This window comes from Triturus cristatus, chromosome 3_1 (assembly GCF_964204655.1).
Source record: "Triturus cristatus chromosome 3_1, aTriCri1.1, whole genome shotgun sequence".
Lineage (NCBI taxonomy): Eukaryota > Metazoa > Chordata > Amphibia > Caudata > Salamandridae > Triturus > Triturus cristatus.
Genome location: NC_140583.1, coordinates 752,334,368 through 752,351,717, shown reverse-complemented (window position 1 = coordinate 752,351,717; position 17,350 = coordinate 752,334,368). Strand labels below are relative to the sequence as shown.

Here is a 17,350-nt window from a genome sequence, read left to right as displayed (position 1 = left end):
GTGCACACGCATGATCTGTGTTTGCATGAGACAACAGAAATCCCCATTAGGGATCCAGACAACAGTACAGTTGGGCACTCAGGGCAGGGGTACACATCTTTTACCATCCAGAGGAGTTTTCCATCTCATTAAGTAGCGACCTTGACAAATGCAGGTGACTGTGCAAAAAATGGGGCTCTGCTATATAAGCCCATCGATGTTCTAATTAAATGAGCATTAGGTTGGTAAGGGCACACTGGGTGTCCGAAAAAGTAAATGATTTTTAAGATCATATTTTTATAGTTTATACATGCTCATCCTTGCAATGTGATGGTGGGTTTCCCCTTGACTACTCAATTCAGGTTTTTTCCCATAGAACTTGTGACAAATGGTCTGTTAGCATGTATACTGCACCATTTACATATTTCCAAAAATCATCTTGTTCCTCTGGTGCTTGAGAGTTTCGGCCCACTCCAGACCATAAATGGCTTTGGCATGATGACAGCATTCATGCCCCAGGGTTCCATGACCCAGCATTTACATTTGTCAACCATTTGAGGTTTTTCATCTGCACCGTAGCCTTGGCTAGCAGAATGTGCTGATGCTATGGAAATAGAAACTTCCAGGCACAATACAGAACTCAACTATCAATTACACAACAAAAAACTCAAACATTGAGAAACAAAAGGTCCTGGTGAATTGTTTTCTGTTTCCAGGATCTGAAAGAACAGACACCATGATGGAGATTTCTATTACTGCAAAACTTCATCAATGCCACTCATTTGCTGTTATGCCAGATCAGCCGGATTGTAAACGAGAATGCATCCTTTAGGCAAAAATCCATACAAGTCTTATGTGAACACTTCCCCAGTGGAGCCTACCGTGATATCATGATCACCTTTTAGGGTTTAGAAGAAAGTTCTGTCTCTTGGACCCCCTGAATTCTTTACCGAGGGTAGCTCACAGGGGAGGTGGATCTCTGGGGTGGTATAATGAATTGTTTTTTCCAAATGAGGGGTCCTCCGTATTTATCTGACCACTGTCTCTAAGCTTCTCTCACAGGACTGAAAGAAGTTCTTTTTCCCTCCCTCTTTAGCTGCACACTGCAACATCACTACATTATCCTCATACAGTACTTAATTGGAACTGGTGATGCTCACCAGCACCTAATTTTGAGGACTTATTTTCCCTCATCAGACTTTGACCTAGAGCAAAAGAGAGAAAACTGCAAAAGGGGGAAAAAGGAGGAAGAGAAATATGCAAAAACAGTGAAAAAGGGAGAAGGCAGGGATGAAAACAACCTGCAAGAGTGAGATAAACAGATGGAGTGTCTGGTGGTGGAATTAGGAGGCATCAGGTGGAATCAAGGTTTCATAGCTTTAGTATTCGGCACCCTGATATTCTGGCTGGCGTCTGAGAAAATCTTTGAGCTACTGCACTTATTCTTTTACTATGTAAGCACTGCCCCCACTCATTAAGAAAGTACAACCTTGCCAACTGGTGGTACATCCCATCATACTATAGCCATGTAACACAAAGCAGTGCAAGCTTTGTTTTATTCAGTGGCAACTGTTATTGCTAATGCAGGTGACCATGATCACCTAAATAGTTCCCATAAAAGATCTGGGGACTGATTCACAATGATAACTTACACTTTTGAGTAAGTTCACTACTTTTTGTAAATGTTAAATTATTTCTTTTGTTTAGGTCATTAAAATAATTAATAATTGCATAATAAATATGTATCCTTTTCTATATTTATTTAACATTAATTTATATACATTTATATTTCAAATATTTTAAGAATTGAATTTAATTAAACATTATTTTTGATGGGGTTTTATTTTAACTTACCTGCTTATTTTCTTTGGGAGGGTATTGCAGTACCAGTAGTTGCCCATGAGAAATGCTGGACTTACTACTGTGTTTTTAGGTCAAGTCTAGCGCAGCGCGCATGCGCAGAACGCATGCGCTGCCCTAGAAAATGACCTCTTGGAATCACTTCAGCTTTTCAGCAAACTCATGCGTGTGGCAATAAAAAGCCACATGCACGAGTTTGCTGAAAAGCTGAAGTGGTTGGCTATTGTGCGTGGCTTTCAAAAATTAAAAGCCCGCAATTGGCAAAAGGCGGGTGCATGTCCCGCCTTCTCTCTAAACGTTAACTCCCCTGGCCTAGTAAGCTCGGGAGCGAGCAGCAGCGCGGCCAGATGCCAGCTGCATTCCTGACATTCCTTGTCTCGGGATGTCATCCGTGTCCTTCTTCTGTGTCTGTGATGTGTGCTGATTGCTCGGCAGTCAGGCAGCATGCAGGGCAGCCCAGCATATGGTGCTTATCATGGGTCCTTCAGTCTGGACCTGCTTGGTCTGAGAGGAGACAGCAATGGCGGATTACGATACTTACGATGACTGGGCCTACAGCAGCTTTGGAGGTGGTCGAGGATGAGCTGGACTAGCAAGAATAACACCTGTGGTGCGGGAGGGAAAGACAAGGCATGGCTGGACGTGAGCAGGGATTCAGCCGTCACTGGAGGGGCTCCAGAGTGAAATCTGGTCTCACAAGCCTTGGCCATGGAGCCCCAGGAATTGGGATCAGCAGATCTTTCTGATCTCGCCCCTCATGACTTATCTCGGTTCCCTATGTACTTTCAGGAAGCCAATATTACCCCTGATTAGTGTAGGCTTCCCCCTGATCTCATCGGCGGCGCACCTATGGGGTCAGCCAGGCGCCCAGGGTTCCTATCTGGACATTAGTAGATGCAGGTGGTCAGAGCCTCGATCTTAGCGTTGATGGTGCCTGCCGCAGATCCGCTGGAACCCATCCCCTCTTGCGGCCATACGAAGAAGCTCATCCCCATCTTAGCCTTAAACTCTGCTACGTGCCCCCTTTTGATAGACCCTCCTCACATCACTGCATTGACCCCCTTCCCCTCCCCCTTCATCTACTTGCAGACTATAGCTCTGTTTACTTCTTCTTCCCTCAGTATGCTCCTCTGAAGCCACATGGAGGCCTGTCCCTTCCCGCCCCTGTCCGCCATTCGTGCAACCATCCTACCTTCTGCCCCTCCCCTCTCTATAGCGGGATTGAGTGTCCCAGTGATACTTTTACGAGGAGGAGACACATGGATGCAGAGTTTCCAAACATTTGATAAGCACAGGGCGACTTCACGTTAAGTGAATATTTCAGTGGCATTACCGCCGTTAATTGTGTCATGTTGGATTCATAGCACAGAGATCGCTTGTGCCCACCCCTAGTCGTTATGGAAGGAACGCAGGAGATCGCACACAGTGAAGCATAAAATAGTTGAAGTTCCTTTTACATTATAGTTTAGATTCTGAAATATGCGTTTTGCCCTCTATAGAGTATACACATGGGGATGGATAGGAGGGGGTTTGGAGCTTTTGCTACCCCCCTAAGTTCTTCCGGTTTGTGACCATTGTCATTCGAAAGTACTTGTTATAGATTCGCAAAGACAAGACTTGAGGTTGGAGATACGTTGTTGGGGTTGATGCTGTATAGTGTTGGGAAGTGGTAATTATGTGTGCTATATTTTTGTGGGGAATTGAACATTATTTGGTGGCTATTACTAATTATTTTTATTAGGACTTTGGATATGTAATTTTATAATATCCTGTTCGTCCCCGGGCGATGGGGGTTGCCCTCCCTCGGCACAGACTGGGCAGGACAGGCCCTCTCCGACACAGCCCTTTCGCCCACCACACTCCCCTGCCCCACCTTCTAGCAGCATCTGGGATAAATATCCGAGAACAATGATGCCGGGGACAGCACCCTTCAGCATCAAATAACCGGGCTCTAGTCTAGGGGGATGTCCCAGTTCTGCTTCATAATACCCCGCACTGCACGAGCCATCTGTTGTGGTTTTTTAAGTGCGCATCGCAAACTGAGCTGTATTTAGGAGCTCGGCGAAACCAATCTAACAAGCATTTGCAATGCAATAGGTCTTGCATTTGCAAAATTTTAAGCTATTGGCATTGTAAATGACAATGCCTTTTATTTATATGTTTTCAAAACCAACACATAGATAAAAGGTTTGTCATTTACAATTCCAGTAGCTCAAAGTCTCGCAATTGCGAGACCTATTGCATTGCAAATGCTTGTTTTAGCTTGCACTCAGAGGGTCTGATTTACAAACTGCAATTTTGAGTACGTTTGTACTTCTGAGTAAGTTTACTACTTTTCAATATTCACAAACTGCACTTTTGTAGCAACTTCCTCTTTTGCAGTAACTTGAAATTTTGTAGTAAGTTCAGCACTGCACATGACCAACCACTGGTACTGCAACACCCTCCCATAGAAAATAATGATCTAAAATATTTAATAACCAAAGTAGTTAAAAATACAATTAAATATACATTAATGTAAGAAACACATAAAAAATAGTCCATATTTATTATTTAATTAAAAAACATTTGATAGCCTATTTTCATAGATTATAAAATAGTTTATGATTAAATAGTAAATATATGTACTGGTTTTATATTTGTTTAACATTGATTTATATTTATGATATTTTTTAACTATTTTAATTTAATTCAAAATTATTTTCAATGGGTTTTATTTTAAGTCCCTGCCTCCATTAATTTCTACAGAAGGGTGTTCGAGTACCAGTGGTTGGCCATAATTAGTGTTGGGCTTCCTACAAAAGTGTAAGTTACTTCACAAGTGTAAGTTATTACAAAAGCAGTTTTCGAAATCTGAAAAGTAGCAAACTTAACTCAAAAGTGTGAACTTACTTGAAAGTGTAAGTTATCTTTGTGAATCAAAGACAGAGTTTGTGAATACTAAAAAGTAGTATACTTACTCAAAAACTGTACTTTTATTCAAAAGTGTAAGTTACCTTTGTGAATAAGGCCCATTGTGTTTTCTTCTGTGTTCCTTTGACCTTACACATCAACAGTCATTGTCTTAAGTAGGGAAGCTGGCTTTGGCCTCTTCAGTAAGGTGGAAAGAGAGTTAATATGTGAAGTTCTTTGTTTTTGGGCTTGTTGATCCATATGCGTATTAAAAATCAGACATCTCTCTCTGGGGCAATGGGCAATTTCTAAGATCGACTGGTTAATTCACTGTGCATTTTAGATTCACTGCTGAGGCACTGCCATACTACAGGCAAAAGTAGTTTGCTCCACAGGGTCTTTCAGTCTTTGGCTCTTTCACCAGAAGGTTTCAAAGGTGAGTTCCATTCCCATCCACACACTGTTTTTGGTTTGTTTTCAGACAGTGACAATGCCAACAAGCAAAGCATCAACTGCTGGACAGCTGTGGGAGCCAGGCAACTCTGATAACTGCACAATCCCTGGAAACCATTGTCTTCAAAACAGGGCTTAATTTGAGCCAATTGTTTCCGGTGCTCGACATCAGCACATGATTGCCAGCACCAGAGATTTTGAGAGTCTGCCACATGGTAGTTCTGTCTGCCTGATTTAGGTATGAGCACAACAACAGCTGTTTATCAATTCAATTTACATTTACAATGACTAGTACTGGTCTCCGAAGCCATTCTTATAGCTTTGGGGGCCTGAAATAGTATGAATTGTCACACTTGTAAGTGTGTGATGGTTAGTTGTTGTGTTGGCACTGACATTGGCAGCGCTGGCAGAGGCAACAGAGGTTGCAAGCTGCAGTGTCCTCCTGGTGAGGGCCCTGGCGATTATTTTTCTACAAATTAAGCACTGGTAATATTATGCCTATAGAGGTCAGTTGAAAAGATCACGTCAGCTCCTGGGTTGTGACAAGACACTTGGAAATTGTGTTTTTTGTGGACACATAATACTGTGAACAGCCACACAGGTAGGCATATTGAAAATCAATTAACTTCCCTTTGGAAGACCAGAGTGTTCAACACAATTTCTGGCTGACCGATAAAAAGTATAATTGCGACTTCAGCACTTCAAAGAAAAAGCTGTCTTTTGTCCTGCCAGTCTATGTAATTGATTTCATAATATTTTACGCACAAGGTGAAACAGTCCCCACCTCTCCAGGATCCTGAGCGAAGCAATCTGGGAGGGAAGCCAAGGTTTCAGCCTATAAGAACAGAGCGTGAGCCCTCAAGAGTATGTGGCCCTCTCAGAAGGACAGACAGAGGATGGGGGCACAGCTGCAAGTATGGCTCCTACTGCTGGCGGCTCTCTGCCTGCACAAAGGTAAAATAATGCGCCTTGTTCTCTGATCGCCAAAGCCATGCATGTTTCTACCCAAGCATATGGAGGTGCCAGTATTTGGCTTAACGAAAACAACTATGATAGAAAACCTGGCTTGTGTCCAACATCACCTTCAACAGACTTTATTTTGAGATAGGATTTTCCTTTAGATCGGATCTCCTTGCTCTTGCATCATGCATTTCACACCCTCTGCCTTCAAAAATGACCAAATCCAGTCAAGCCATATTTGCTTACTGAACTTCGGCTACTCTGTTTTCTCCTGGCAGTTGAAATTAGTGCCAGGCTCCCAACTCATCCAGTTATCTTCACAAATGTTCCTATGTTGTAGCCCCATGGCCCCAATGTAGGCCTATGCAATCTTTGTTACTCTATTGTGTTCTCAGACCTAAGATCCGACCTTGTTTGAGAGAGGATGCATTAGCTGTAGCAGCTGCAGGGCCTGTATGATTAACTCCATTTTGTGTGGCCCAAACCCCAATTGTGTATCTTTTCCTAGCCATGGCCAGTTGAGTGGAAATGAGGCTGGACCACACGGCTAAGCTGAATTTGAAGGCTTGTGTTCTCCCTATTATAGTCACTGGTACAACCACAAATTAAAGTGGAGATTGCTCACCCATTAGAGTGGAGCCTTTGGGTCCTTCTGCCTCATGGAATTATCCTGGTCTATTTTCTCAGTTGGATGACTTTAGGATCCAGGTTGCTCCTTCACCTTACTAGTACAGATGAAGACCCACATTTGAGGCATTTAGTGGCCCCTTTCCCACGCAAGGTATTGGGTCAAAACAGTGATGCTCTTTTTATTAAGCCTGGATTGTTTGGATATCTGTGCAGAGTGGCAATAGTATCTTAACAACTGGACCACTTCTAGATGCGATATATGTTATTAGAAATTGTATACTGGACAGGCATCCATGTGCAATAAAGCGATTAGTGAAAAAGTCTAAAGGAACCCAGCACCCCCTTTTTTCTTTTCCTTTTTTGACTCCTTATCCACATGAGCACCTTCTCTGAGCACTCATCTTTATCACTTTATCCATTTGTGGATATAAGAGTTTTCAATATAATGTGTAAATAAGAATGTTATTTGAGACTGACTTATGTGTAACTAAACTTTCAGAAATGCAAGTATGGGTATGTGCCTTAATCTTCTGGTTTTGAAATCTTGTCTGCTGCCCTAACCTCGTAACTGTGGATTGAATCTATGAGACTGTTTTGCTTCTTTTCCATATAGCCGTAGGAGATCTTTTGATATATCCAGTTCTCCCATCCTCTTGCTGCTTTTTCCGATCGAAACATTGTTTGTCTGCATCATAAGTTAACCAGGTCCTTCGGGTTAATTTTGGGTTACCCCATTGTTTTGTTCATATTTTTTCAGGTCAATGTTCTAGTGTCACTAAGGAAAATCTCCATTTGGCTCATGTACTCGGGTTTTCATCCAGTGAAAAGCCCTAGAGGGTCACTTACACAATAAGGTTACTTACGGCCAGCTTGAGGGGTTCTTCCTCCACCAGACTCCAAGCCTTGCAGGTGTAGCTTCTGGCAAAAACAACCCAACTGCAGTGCAAAGATCCTCAAGATATATATGGGTTACAAATCTGGCTGGTCACAAAGGATCCTGTGGTGTTTAGAAGTTTCCTATTGGTAAGGTGGCTTACCATCATTTGTAACAAGGGAGGAATGTGCTCAAGCTGGTAATATATATCGGCTGTGAACAATGTTTAATTTGTAAAAGATAAGTGCCAGGGCCCAAAGCTTTTCTAAAAAGCCTGCGGCTGGCGCTATGGAATGTCATGGGTCCCGCATAGCAAGGCTGTGTAGTTTCGTTTTCACCTCCTGTATCTTTAATTCACCAATAAACACTGCATATCTCCTTTTCTCACGCTTGCAGGTTCTTTTTCATCTCAACTTCCTGCCTTTTTATTACTATTTTACCGTCTTTCTCTTCCTCTTTCTTTCCCCTTCCTGTGTTTTCTCTGACTTACTCTGGGTTAAAGACTGATAAGAAACAATAAGTGCTGGTCCCTTGAAATTAGTGCCAGTGGGCACCTGGAACCACCGGCTCAAATTAAGCACTATCTCTGGAACCAGGAGGCCACACTTTTGCTTGGAGCATGTTCATTGGATGAAATTATTTGCCATCTTTGTGTCTGAATTCTCTCATTTTCCAAACACTGGATCTTGCAAATACATGATAAATACACTTCTTAACTACTATGCAGATAATAGTCATTGTAATAGAAATATGTACCACGGTGAAGAGATCTTAGTGTCCTCACAGCTCCAGGTCTCTACCTCTCTTATGAGGGACCGTCGTAGCTTTTTGTCTGTTTCTCATGAGATAGTCGTTCCTACCTCAACCCCTGAGTAGTCTCCTTGTCAAGGCAGGTGTCGATGTACATTAGGCTTATATCAGGAGATACTTAGAGTTCTTTTGTAAAATATTCACCCTGTTCCTGCCCTCCACTGCCTTTTCTACGCTCCTGAAGGATCCACCAAAAAAGAAGGGAACATTGGACATATTACAAAAGCCTTGCACTGGGTCAAATCTATAACCATTCCATTTTACAGTTGGAAATTGAGCAAACTAATTTTGCTGCAGCCTTTATTACAGAAACATTATTATACAGGTTACATAAAGGTTGAGGAAATTCGGAGAAAAATGATTGCATAAGTTTTTTAAAACATACGTCTTGTTCATTTTGAATTATCTTACACATAAAATGAAGCTTTTCGAAAAAAACAAGTACTTGTCCTTTATTATCTTTATTGAAATAGAACTGATTTTGCATTATGGTGCACATTTATGTAATAAAAAGGAAGAAACTTCTCCAAATTTAAACCTATCTTTCACACTTGACAAGTGAAGAAAATATATTTCAAAGCAGTACTGATAGTAGTACTCCTACAATCGTGCTCCGATTTACTAATTTTGGGAATACACAAACATCCCCAGTAGTACTCCAGGTGCAGGTTTCCTTTCACACATACTGCTTGTTCTCCAGGCTCCAATTATACATAGTGTACATGGCAACCCTGGAGCAAGCATGATGACCCATTACCCATTTTCTTATTTTCTTCTTTTGAGACAATTTGCCCCGTTCGTTAAAGCCCTTCCCCCCACAATCCCTCAAATTTTGGAAGTGATCTGCTCCCCTTAACACCTTGAAAGGGGACTTACTCCTTCCCTTTGTTGATATAAAACACCTACCCTTCCCAGAGTGGTAAGTGGCTGGAGTAGAGTTTCAGAATGCCCACAAACTCACTCACGGGTTAAGTACTGCGTATTTCTATACATGCTTGACATGGAAATCTTTAATATTAATACAATTTACACCTGTCAGGAATCTGTCTCTGAGCTCTTGACATACCTAAATGGAACCGTGGAACCATTTTTGGCATTTAAATTACCTTTATTATGGTGAGAATATGCGAAATTGTCTCTCTTGATTTTTACGTTAATGCTGCAAAAAAGGTTCAATTTAGTTTGCTCCGTGTTTTATCATTTGCCCTAGTCACTTTTTTTTACTAAAGCCAGTCACAAGCAGCAAAAATGGTGCACATTGGTGTAACCTGTTTGTTTATTTTTTTGCAACAATACAACGTTTCTGTATTAGGACCGCAGGCGACTGTATCATCTATGGCCAGCAGCCAGAAATGGAGGTGACTAGAGCATCTCAGAGATATTAAAAATCTACCTTTTTTCAGGCTCAAACCCACCAAAACACCGAGCTGTTCTTTTAGGTTTCTCCTGATGTTAGTTTCTCCCATAAATCTGTTGGGTCTTGTAGAAAACCCAACAGGCAGAGACTCCATATGTCCTGCTGTTAAGCATGCTTTACAGTTATCAGCAACATGGCTTACTATTCAAGCTTCCATCACATGAGAGTCTTAGTGGCCTCTGCTTGCCCTGCACACCAACCCTCAGAGGGGTTCTTGTGAATGTTCCCGGTTACCAGTCCCATCACTGGTTGCCACTACTTATAGGGGCAGATTTACAAGCCCCTTGCGACACTTTTACACCGCTGTTGCGTCACTTTTGTGACGCAGTGGTGGCGTAAACCATGCACCACATTGCGACTTATTTACAACGTGACGCATCTAGGGAGATGCGTCACGTTGTAAAGCCCTGCACCACATGAAACCTGCGTCAGGTTTCTTGTGGGCATTCTGTCGCAGGGTGGGTGTTACCTCGTCGGAAAGCCCTGTAAAGCTGACGCAGTAAAATCTACAAGACTTCACTGAGTCAGTTTTACGATGCTGCTGCGTCAAATCCTTACGCCTGCTTGAAGCAGGTGTAAGGAGTGACGTACCACATTAAGTACGGGCGGCCCCTGTGCATTGCAGGAGTTGCGTCGCGCTTGTGACGCAACTCCAGCAATGCGTTACGTATCTGCCCCTCCTTGCACCATGGTGCACCGCATTGTAAATGCGATGCATATGTGGTGGTGCAAGGGGGGGAATTGCGTGACGCATCTGTTCTGGCGCATACCTGCTGATTTGCAGAAATGCGCCAGAAGTTGTTAATCTGCCCCACAGTGTTTGATTTCTCCACACTTTAGCAGTGGGAGCCTTATAAATGCTTTCAGTCTTACATTTCAGCTTTCTTTATATTTTGTTCTGAAAACACTGCTAATCCTCTACTAATTAAAAGGAGTCCCCATAAATTCACCCTGCTTGGGCTTTCCAGGCTGATGACTGGTAGTGTTTCCAAACGATAGAAGGCGCCTTCCATGGGAGGGTGCAAGAAGCAGGGATGCCATGGGCCCTGTTGCAAGCAAGAACAATCTTTGGCATAGCCAATAGGTCTCGCCTTCGGGACCTTATAAGTGCATAACTAAATACTTATAAGGTCCCAAAAGCGAGACCTATTGGCTATGCCAAGCGGCCGCTAAAGTGAAAGTAATCGCGGCGTGCGCACCTGCGCACATGCACTTTAGCTCTACGCTGGCCTGGTAGCACTTTTTGGAGCCCTCTCAATAAGTCTCGCCAGAGCAGCGCATGCGCTGGGTCAGGCGAGACCTAAAAAATTACCCCTTTGACAGTTTGTAGGGTACTAAAATATAGCAATTATCAGGATTCAATGCGTCCCTCGGAGGTGTCAGTGCACCTGCTGCACTTGTTGTAGCTATGCCCATGTGGGATGCCCATGGTATGTGAGAACCCCACACCGCAGCCTGGTTCCAATCTAGCCCTCGCGTTTAGTTTCGTCCTTGGTTATGACTACTTTTCCCAAAGGCTGCAGGATTTTTCTCATGACACAAATCTCCGACGCGCCCCGTGATTTTAAATCTGACTCCTCTAGGCTGGCGCGTGTCACGCCCTCAGTGCCATCGGCTTCTCAGAACTCCCTGCCCCTCATTTCCATCTCTACCTTTCCATTCTCGAAGTCCTAACCCTGAATGGTCGAGGCTTTTGTCTTTCATTGTCAACAGAACACCCTCCAGTTCCCTTCCCATTCCGTGGACTCCTCCAGGCGGTATCTTTCCCCAGACTCTCACCCCAAGTGCTTTGAAATGCAGATGCCCGTTTCATGCAGGAACTCTCTGCTTTTCACTCCAGTCCAGGCATTAGCTATCCATGCTAAATAAATGAGCCTCCCTCTTTGCTCGATTCAGTCATAAACTATAATAATGCGCGCCTTATAACTTTAAGTTGTGCCTTTCTGATAATCATGGCAGAGTCCACAAATTCGGGGCGTGCCTAAAAGTGTTTAACACTTCATTGCCTCACTGCAAAATTAATAACTTGTTTCTTAATAATACTTAACGCCGCAGCTTTGCCGTAACAATGTATAATACATATTTACTATATCTATCAAACGGTGCTTATCGATAAAGCATGAAAGTCTGAGCAGGCCCTGCTTTGATTCGAAAACAGGGCATGTATTTCACACAGATGTCAGCAGTTGGGCCTTTATTCTCAGAATTATTTTATTTGATTTTAATAATTTGTTAGTTTGTTTTACCTTACCTCATCTGCAATCTGTCCCTCCATCTTGTCTGCAGAAACCTCTTGTAGGTAAAGCCTTCACAAGTCTCTGGACCAAGGTGTAAGTGAATATATTTTACAGCTCAGTGCTGGACCCCCCAATGCTGAAACAATTACAGGAAAGTGGGTATGAGAGTGTGCTAGATGTCAGTGTGCCTTACTGAGGGTGCCGGGAAAGGAACTCGTATCAATACTGAGGCGGGGAACAGGATAATGTGTGAGTTCATGGCTTCTGTCACTCATAGCGGGCGAGACTTTAATCCAGTCGCTGTTTTTATTCGTAGCTCAAGCGAAGTATTGCCTGCCGAAGATCTTGGCTGAAAATACCAACATGTCGCTGGGCCAATCCCGATCCGATTCAACATTTACTGATAGTAAGTTTTCCCAATATTCTGCTGATCTACATTCCGCAAAAAAATGGTTGGTAAATCTCAAATTATTTGGACTCTATAAACAGTGGTCGCAATGCAAGCATAAAAAGTAGACCTAAGCGAAATTTGCATTACCTAGGCGTAGTTTCACATAAGTTCACTAGTGTGACATTACACTTATTACGTGAAATACCAAAAATGACTCTAACATCACACAACATAATTACATTCTGTTCACGTCAACATTTTAGCATGACGCATGGGAAAAATGCCAATGATTGCAAGGCGATCAGCTGCCGTTTCTGACACATTGGGGCATGTTTACAAGACAATGGGGCAGCGGGGTGCAGCAGGCAATTTGCTGCTGAGCTGCGTCATTGTCTAAGTGCATGAATGTTCCATATTTTTAAGAATAGGTCACATTCCTTTACTCACCCCTGTGCCGGCGCACAAACAGCAGCCGTGCCCCAATGCAGACGCCCTTGCACCATGGTGCAAGGGTCCCTGCGTTGCAGGGAGGATTGTTGTCCTGCAGGAAGGGACACCGTCCCGCACAAAAACAATAATAAATGGCGTTTTGCTCCTTAACTTTTAGGCTGCCTCAGATTTACGTAACTTGTAAATCTGGGGCAGTTTAAAAAAAGCCCTGTGTGTTGCTGGGAAAGCCCACAGTAACACTCATTACACTCCCCTTTAACGGAGAAAACTACGTCAAAGTAAGGAATATTTACAAGTACGCATTAAGCCACGCAAAGTGGCTTAGTGCTGCCTTGTAAATATGAACCAGGACAAAGTGCCACCCGAGCATCAAAAAAGTGACGCTCTGGTGGCGCAGGGGCCTTGTAAATGAGGTGTCTTGTTTTGTTGTGTGCAATTTTTTTTAGCTTGAAATGCATCCTCACATTTAAAAAGGATGTGAAGACACTTTTTGCCCCAACATTTAGGGGCTTATTTACAAGCCCCTTGCGCCGCAGTTAAGTCACTTTTTCCCATATTAAAAGTGATGCAACAGTGTTGAAATGAGCTTGCAAATAAGTCCCATAGTGGCAAGTATAGCTTTTACTTTTTGCATAATTTAACATAATTTTTACAATATTTCACGCAATTTCACAAAGGCAAATTACATGAATTTCACATACCCCTAATAAGAAGTGAACATGCGCAACAGATTTCTAACATCAAACCAGACCAGAACACATTCCAGTGCATTTTATACAATAGGCAATGGGAAGATGCACTTCTACTGGGCCTCCAGCAGGTGGCACTATTATTGCCAATCCATAAATCATCTGCTGAAGCAGGCTGTGCTGCAGGGAAATGATGTGATTTTCAAATTAAGCGCTAATTCTGAAAAAGGAAGAGAGCGAGAGCAGAGCCATTCGCATGCCAGGCACACCTGACGTGTGACTGACTCTACTCCAGCCCTTCAGACCTTGCAGATACATTGTGGGGCAGATTTACAACAAAGTAACGCAGCACGGTGCAGCAAGTCATTTTGCTGCGCCGTGCTGCGTTAGTTTGGAAAGCACAGAGATGCGACATATTTACAAGAATATGTCACATCTCTGTGCTTCCCCTGCGCTGGCGCACATACTGCAGCCAAGCGCCGGTGCAGGCACCCTTGCACCATGGTGCAAGGATGCCTGTTTCGTGGGGAGATTGTTTTTGTGCAGGAAGGGACACCTTTCTGCACAAAAACAATCACAAAATGCTTTTTTCCTCTTTCAATGTGTGCTGTAGAATGCAGCACGCATTGAAAGAGGAAAACACGAGGAGAAATGAAAACATTTCTCCTCGTTGCGCCTCGCTATGCCACCTCTAGGGTGGCGTAGCATTCACACACATCTCCAGATTTACGATTTCTCGTAAATCTGGAGATGTGTCTTGTTTCATGGGTGTTGCGTGGGAACACCCACAGCAACACCCATGGAACGTCCCTTCAACGCAGAGTGCTGCGTGTGAAGGGGCCATATTTACGAGTAGAGGAAAAGTCACGCAGGGTGGCTTTTCCTCTCCTTGTAAATATGGAGGAGTCCCCTGCGCCACCAGTACGTCACGAAAAGTGACGTAGTGGTGACGCAGGGGGCTTGTATATTGAGACAAACTGGAGTCTGTACCTTGCGCAAATTCAATATTCCGAAATGTCTTCAAGGCGGAGGTTGCAAGAAGGTGGCCGCCAGGCCTGGAGCCAAAACAGATTTTCAAATAACTGCTACTTCTTTAATGGTTTCCATTGACGTTAAGGGCCCTTTACGAGGTCTCCATACTTCACACTGTATTTTACGCTGTTAACTTTGCCCCCCTCTGAGTGAACCTGCAACTCCAGGAAGTAGAGTTAACTTGCCACTTGTTAGTGAGGTGGTCAGACAGGGGGGGGGCTCATTTATGACATTTTGACATAGGAATCTTGCTGGGCTGCCCTAGTCAAAACAAAAGGGCATGAATGCGCCGCATCTATGTGATAGGCACATTCCTGTCCTTTTCCCCAGCGCCTGCGCATAATGGGCAGCTGTGCGCCAACACAGGCACCCTTGCACCATGCTGCAAGGGAGCCTGAGTTGTGGGGTTGATTGATTTTGTGCAGGAAGTGACACCTTCCTGCACAAAACCAATCAATTCAGGTGATTTCCTTTTTCTATGAACACATAGAAAACGGACTGCACGAAGAGAAACTAAAATATTTCCCCTCGTCGCACCTCCCTAACGACAGGCTAGGTGTGGACGCATTCCCAGGTTTACGATTTCTCATGAATCTGGGAATGTGTTCGGTTCCATGAGTGTTGCGTGGGAACCCCCACAGAAACACCCATGGAACGCCCCTCTCATGCAGTTTGCTGCTTGAAATAGGCACATATTTATAAGGCCATGAAAAGCCTCGTAAAGTAGCTTTACTTGGCCTTACAAATATGCCATGTCACATTGCGCCACAAGAACGTCAAAAAAGTGATGATCTGGCGGTGCAAAAGTGCTGGTAGAGCCTCATAAATGAGACCCGGGGTGAGGGGGCTTATTTATGGGAAACTAACGCAGCGCGGTGCCACAAGTTATTTTGCTGCGCCATGCTACGTTAGTGTCCAGGCACAGGGATGCAACATATTTACAGCAACATGTTGCATCTCCGTACCTTTCCCTGCAATGGCACACAAACTGCTGCCATGTGCCGGCGCAGGCACACTTGCAACTTCCTGCATAAAAAACAATCACTTGAGGGGATTTCCTCTTCCAATGCATGCTGTAGAAAGCAGCAAGCATTGAAAAAGGAAAAAACCGAAGAGAAATTAAAACATTTCTCCTCGTTGCGCCTTCCTACGCCACCCCTGGGGGTGGGCGTAGCATCCTGGCGCATTTCCAGATTTACGATTGCTGGTAAATCTGGAAATGCATCAGTGTACTTAGGTGTTGTGTGGGAATACCCACAGCAACACCCATGTCATGCCTCTAAGACGCAATGTGTTGCGTGAAATGGGGCGAGATTTACGACCACATGTAAAGCCATGCAGGGTAGCTTTACGTGTGCTTGTAAATTTCACACAGTGGTTGTGCCATCGGTGGGTCACGCAATGTGATGCATCAGCAGTGCAAGGGGCTCATAAATAAGTATCTAGAGCGGCCTCTATCACAGAGATAGGCACAGGCGGAGACGAGTAGTCAGCAGGATGGCCTGATGTTAGCAGGCGAGGAGGGTACAATGATGTGAACAGGTACCACGATAAATGTTACTTAAAGATAGGGCTATCAGTCTCCTAGGGCACACTTTTCAGGGTTTGAGCAGCACACCTGGGGAGCCACCATTCAGAGTGTGCAGGAGGCACGGCTGCTCATTCACACAGGGATCTGCATGGAATGCACAGAGGTGGCCGTGGGAAGCCCCACTGTGTGTCTGGAGAAGTGGTAGTGCTGCAAGTGTAGCCTGGAGCATTCACAAACCAGGTAACATGAGCTCTGACTCAGGTTAAGCATGTGGAATTGATTCCGGTCCCTCATGTTTTCCTCTAACCAAGCTCCGGAAATCCATAACGACTGGTGATTGTGGTGGGAATTACAGTCAGGGATTGACGTCTCTGGCATCTCTGCCTCCAATTCCAAGCCGACTCGTAATGGGGTCATAGTGTGCGGAAATTGATGAAGGTACAGTGGGCACTTTGACTAACACTCTCCATTGAATTCACAGCTGGGCCAATTGCAAACAACAACCAGCTATGCAGCACGTGGGGCAACTCGCACTTCAAGACGTTTGATGGGGACTTTATCCACTTCCCTGGAACCTGCAACTACCTACTCAGTTCCAACTGCAAGAGCGAATTTGAGACCTTCAATGTACAGCTCCGGCGCACAGTCATCGATGGCCTCCCCACTGTCTCCTACATCACCATCCACATGAATGGGGTCTTCTTAGTCATCAGCAAGAACTCTGTGCGACTGGGAGGCAACCTGTAAGTCTGAGCCGTGTAAACTGTCAGCTACTTCCATGCGGAGATGTAGATGTTTCATCTGTGTGGGTATTTTACACGCCCCACTCGAGAACATAAGGGGACATATTATCAAGATACATCGTTAAAATTATTGCCGCTTTAGCGGCAGAAAACTGCCGCTAAAGCGGCGATAATGGGCTTGATAATATGCCCTTGAGAATTCCCATAGAAGCCCATGTTCTGGTGTCAACATGGGCTTCTATTGGAATTCTCTGCGACATATTATCAAGCCCATTATCGCTGCTTTAGCGGCAGTTTTCTGCCGCTAAAGCGGCGATAAATTTAACGCCGTGCTTGATAATATGCCCCTTAGGAATTTAATACCAGTCTTCTAATTCAATGTATGTGATTTGTAGGGGTGTG

The 17,350-nt window shown here is 44.1% G+C and overlaps 1 protein-coding gene across 1 annotated transcript in view; it reads left to right on the top strand.

The window, feature by feature from the left end:
- Positions 1–16,450: 16,450 nt before the first annotated feature.
- Positions 16,451–17,350, top strand: part of LOC146860919 (mucin-5B-like) — a 223,886-nt gene continuing 222,986 nt past the window's right edge. Inside the window, exons 1-2 of the mRNA XM_085646187.1 lie at positions 16,451–16,466; positions 16,687–16,948. Coding sequence (XP_085502313.1) covers positions 16,451–16,466; positions 16,687–16,948 — 278 coding nt within the window. The remainder of the gene's footprint in view (positions 16,467–16,686; positions 16,949–17,350) is intronic.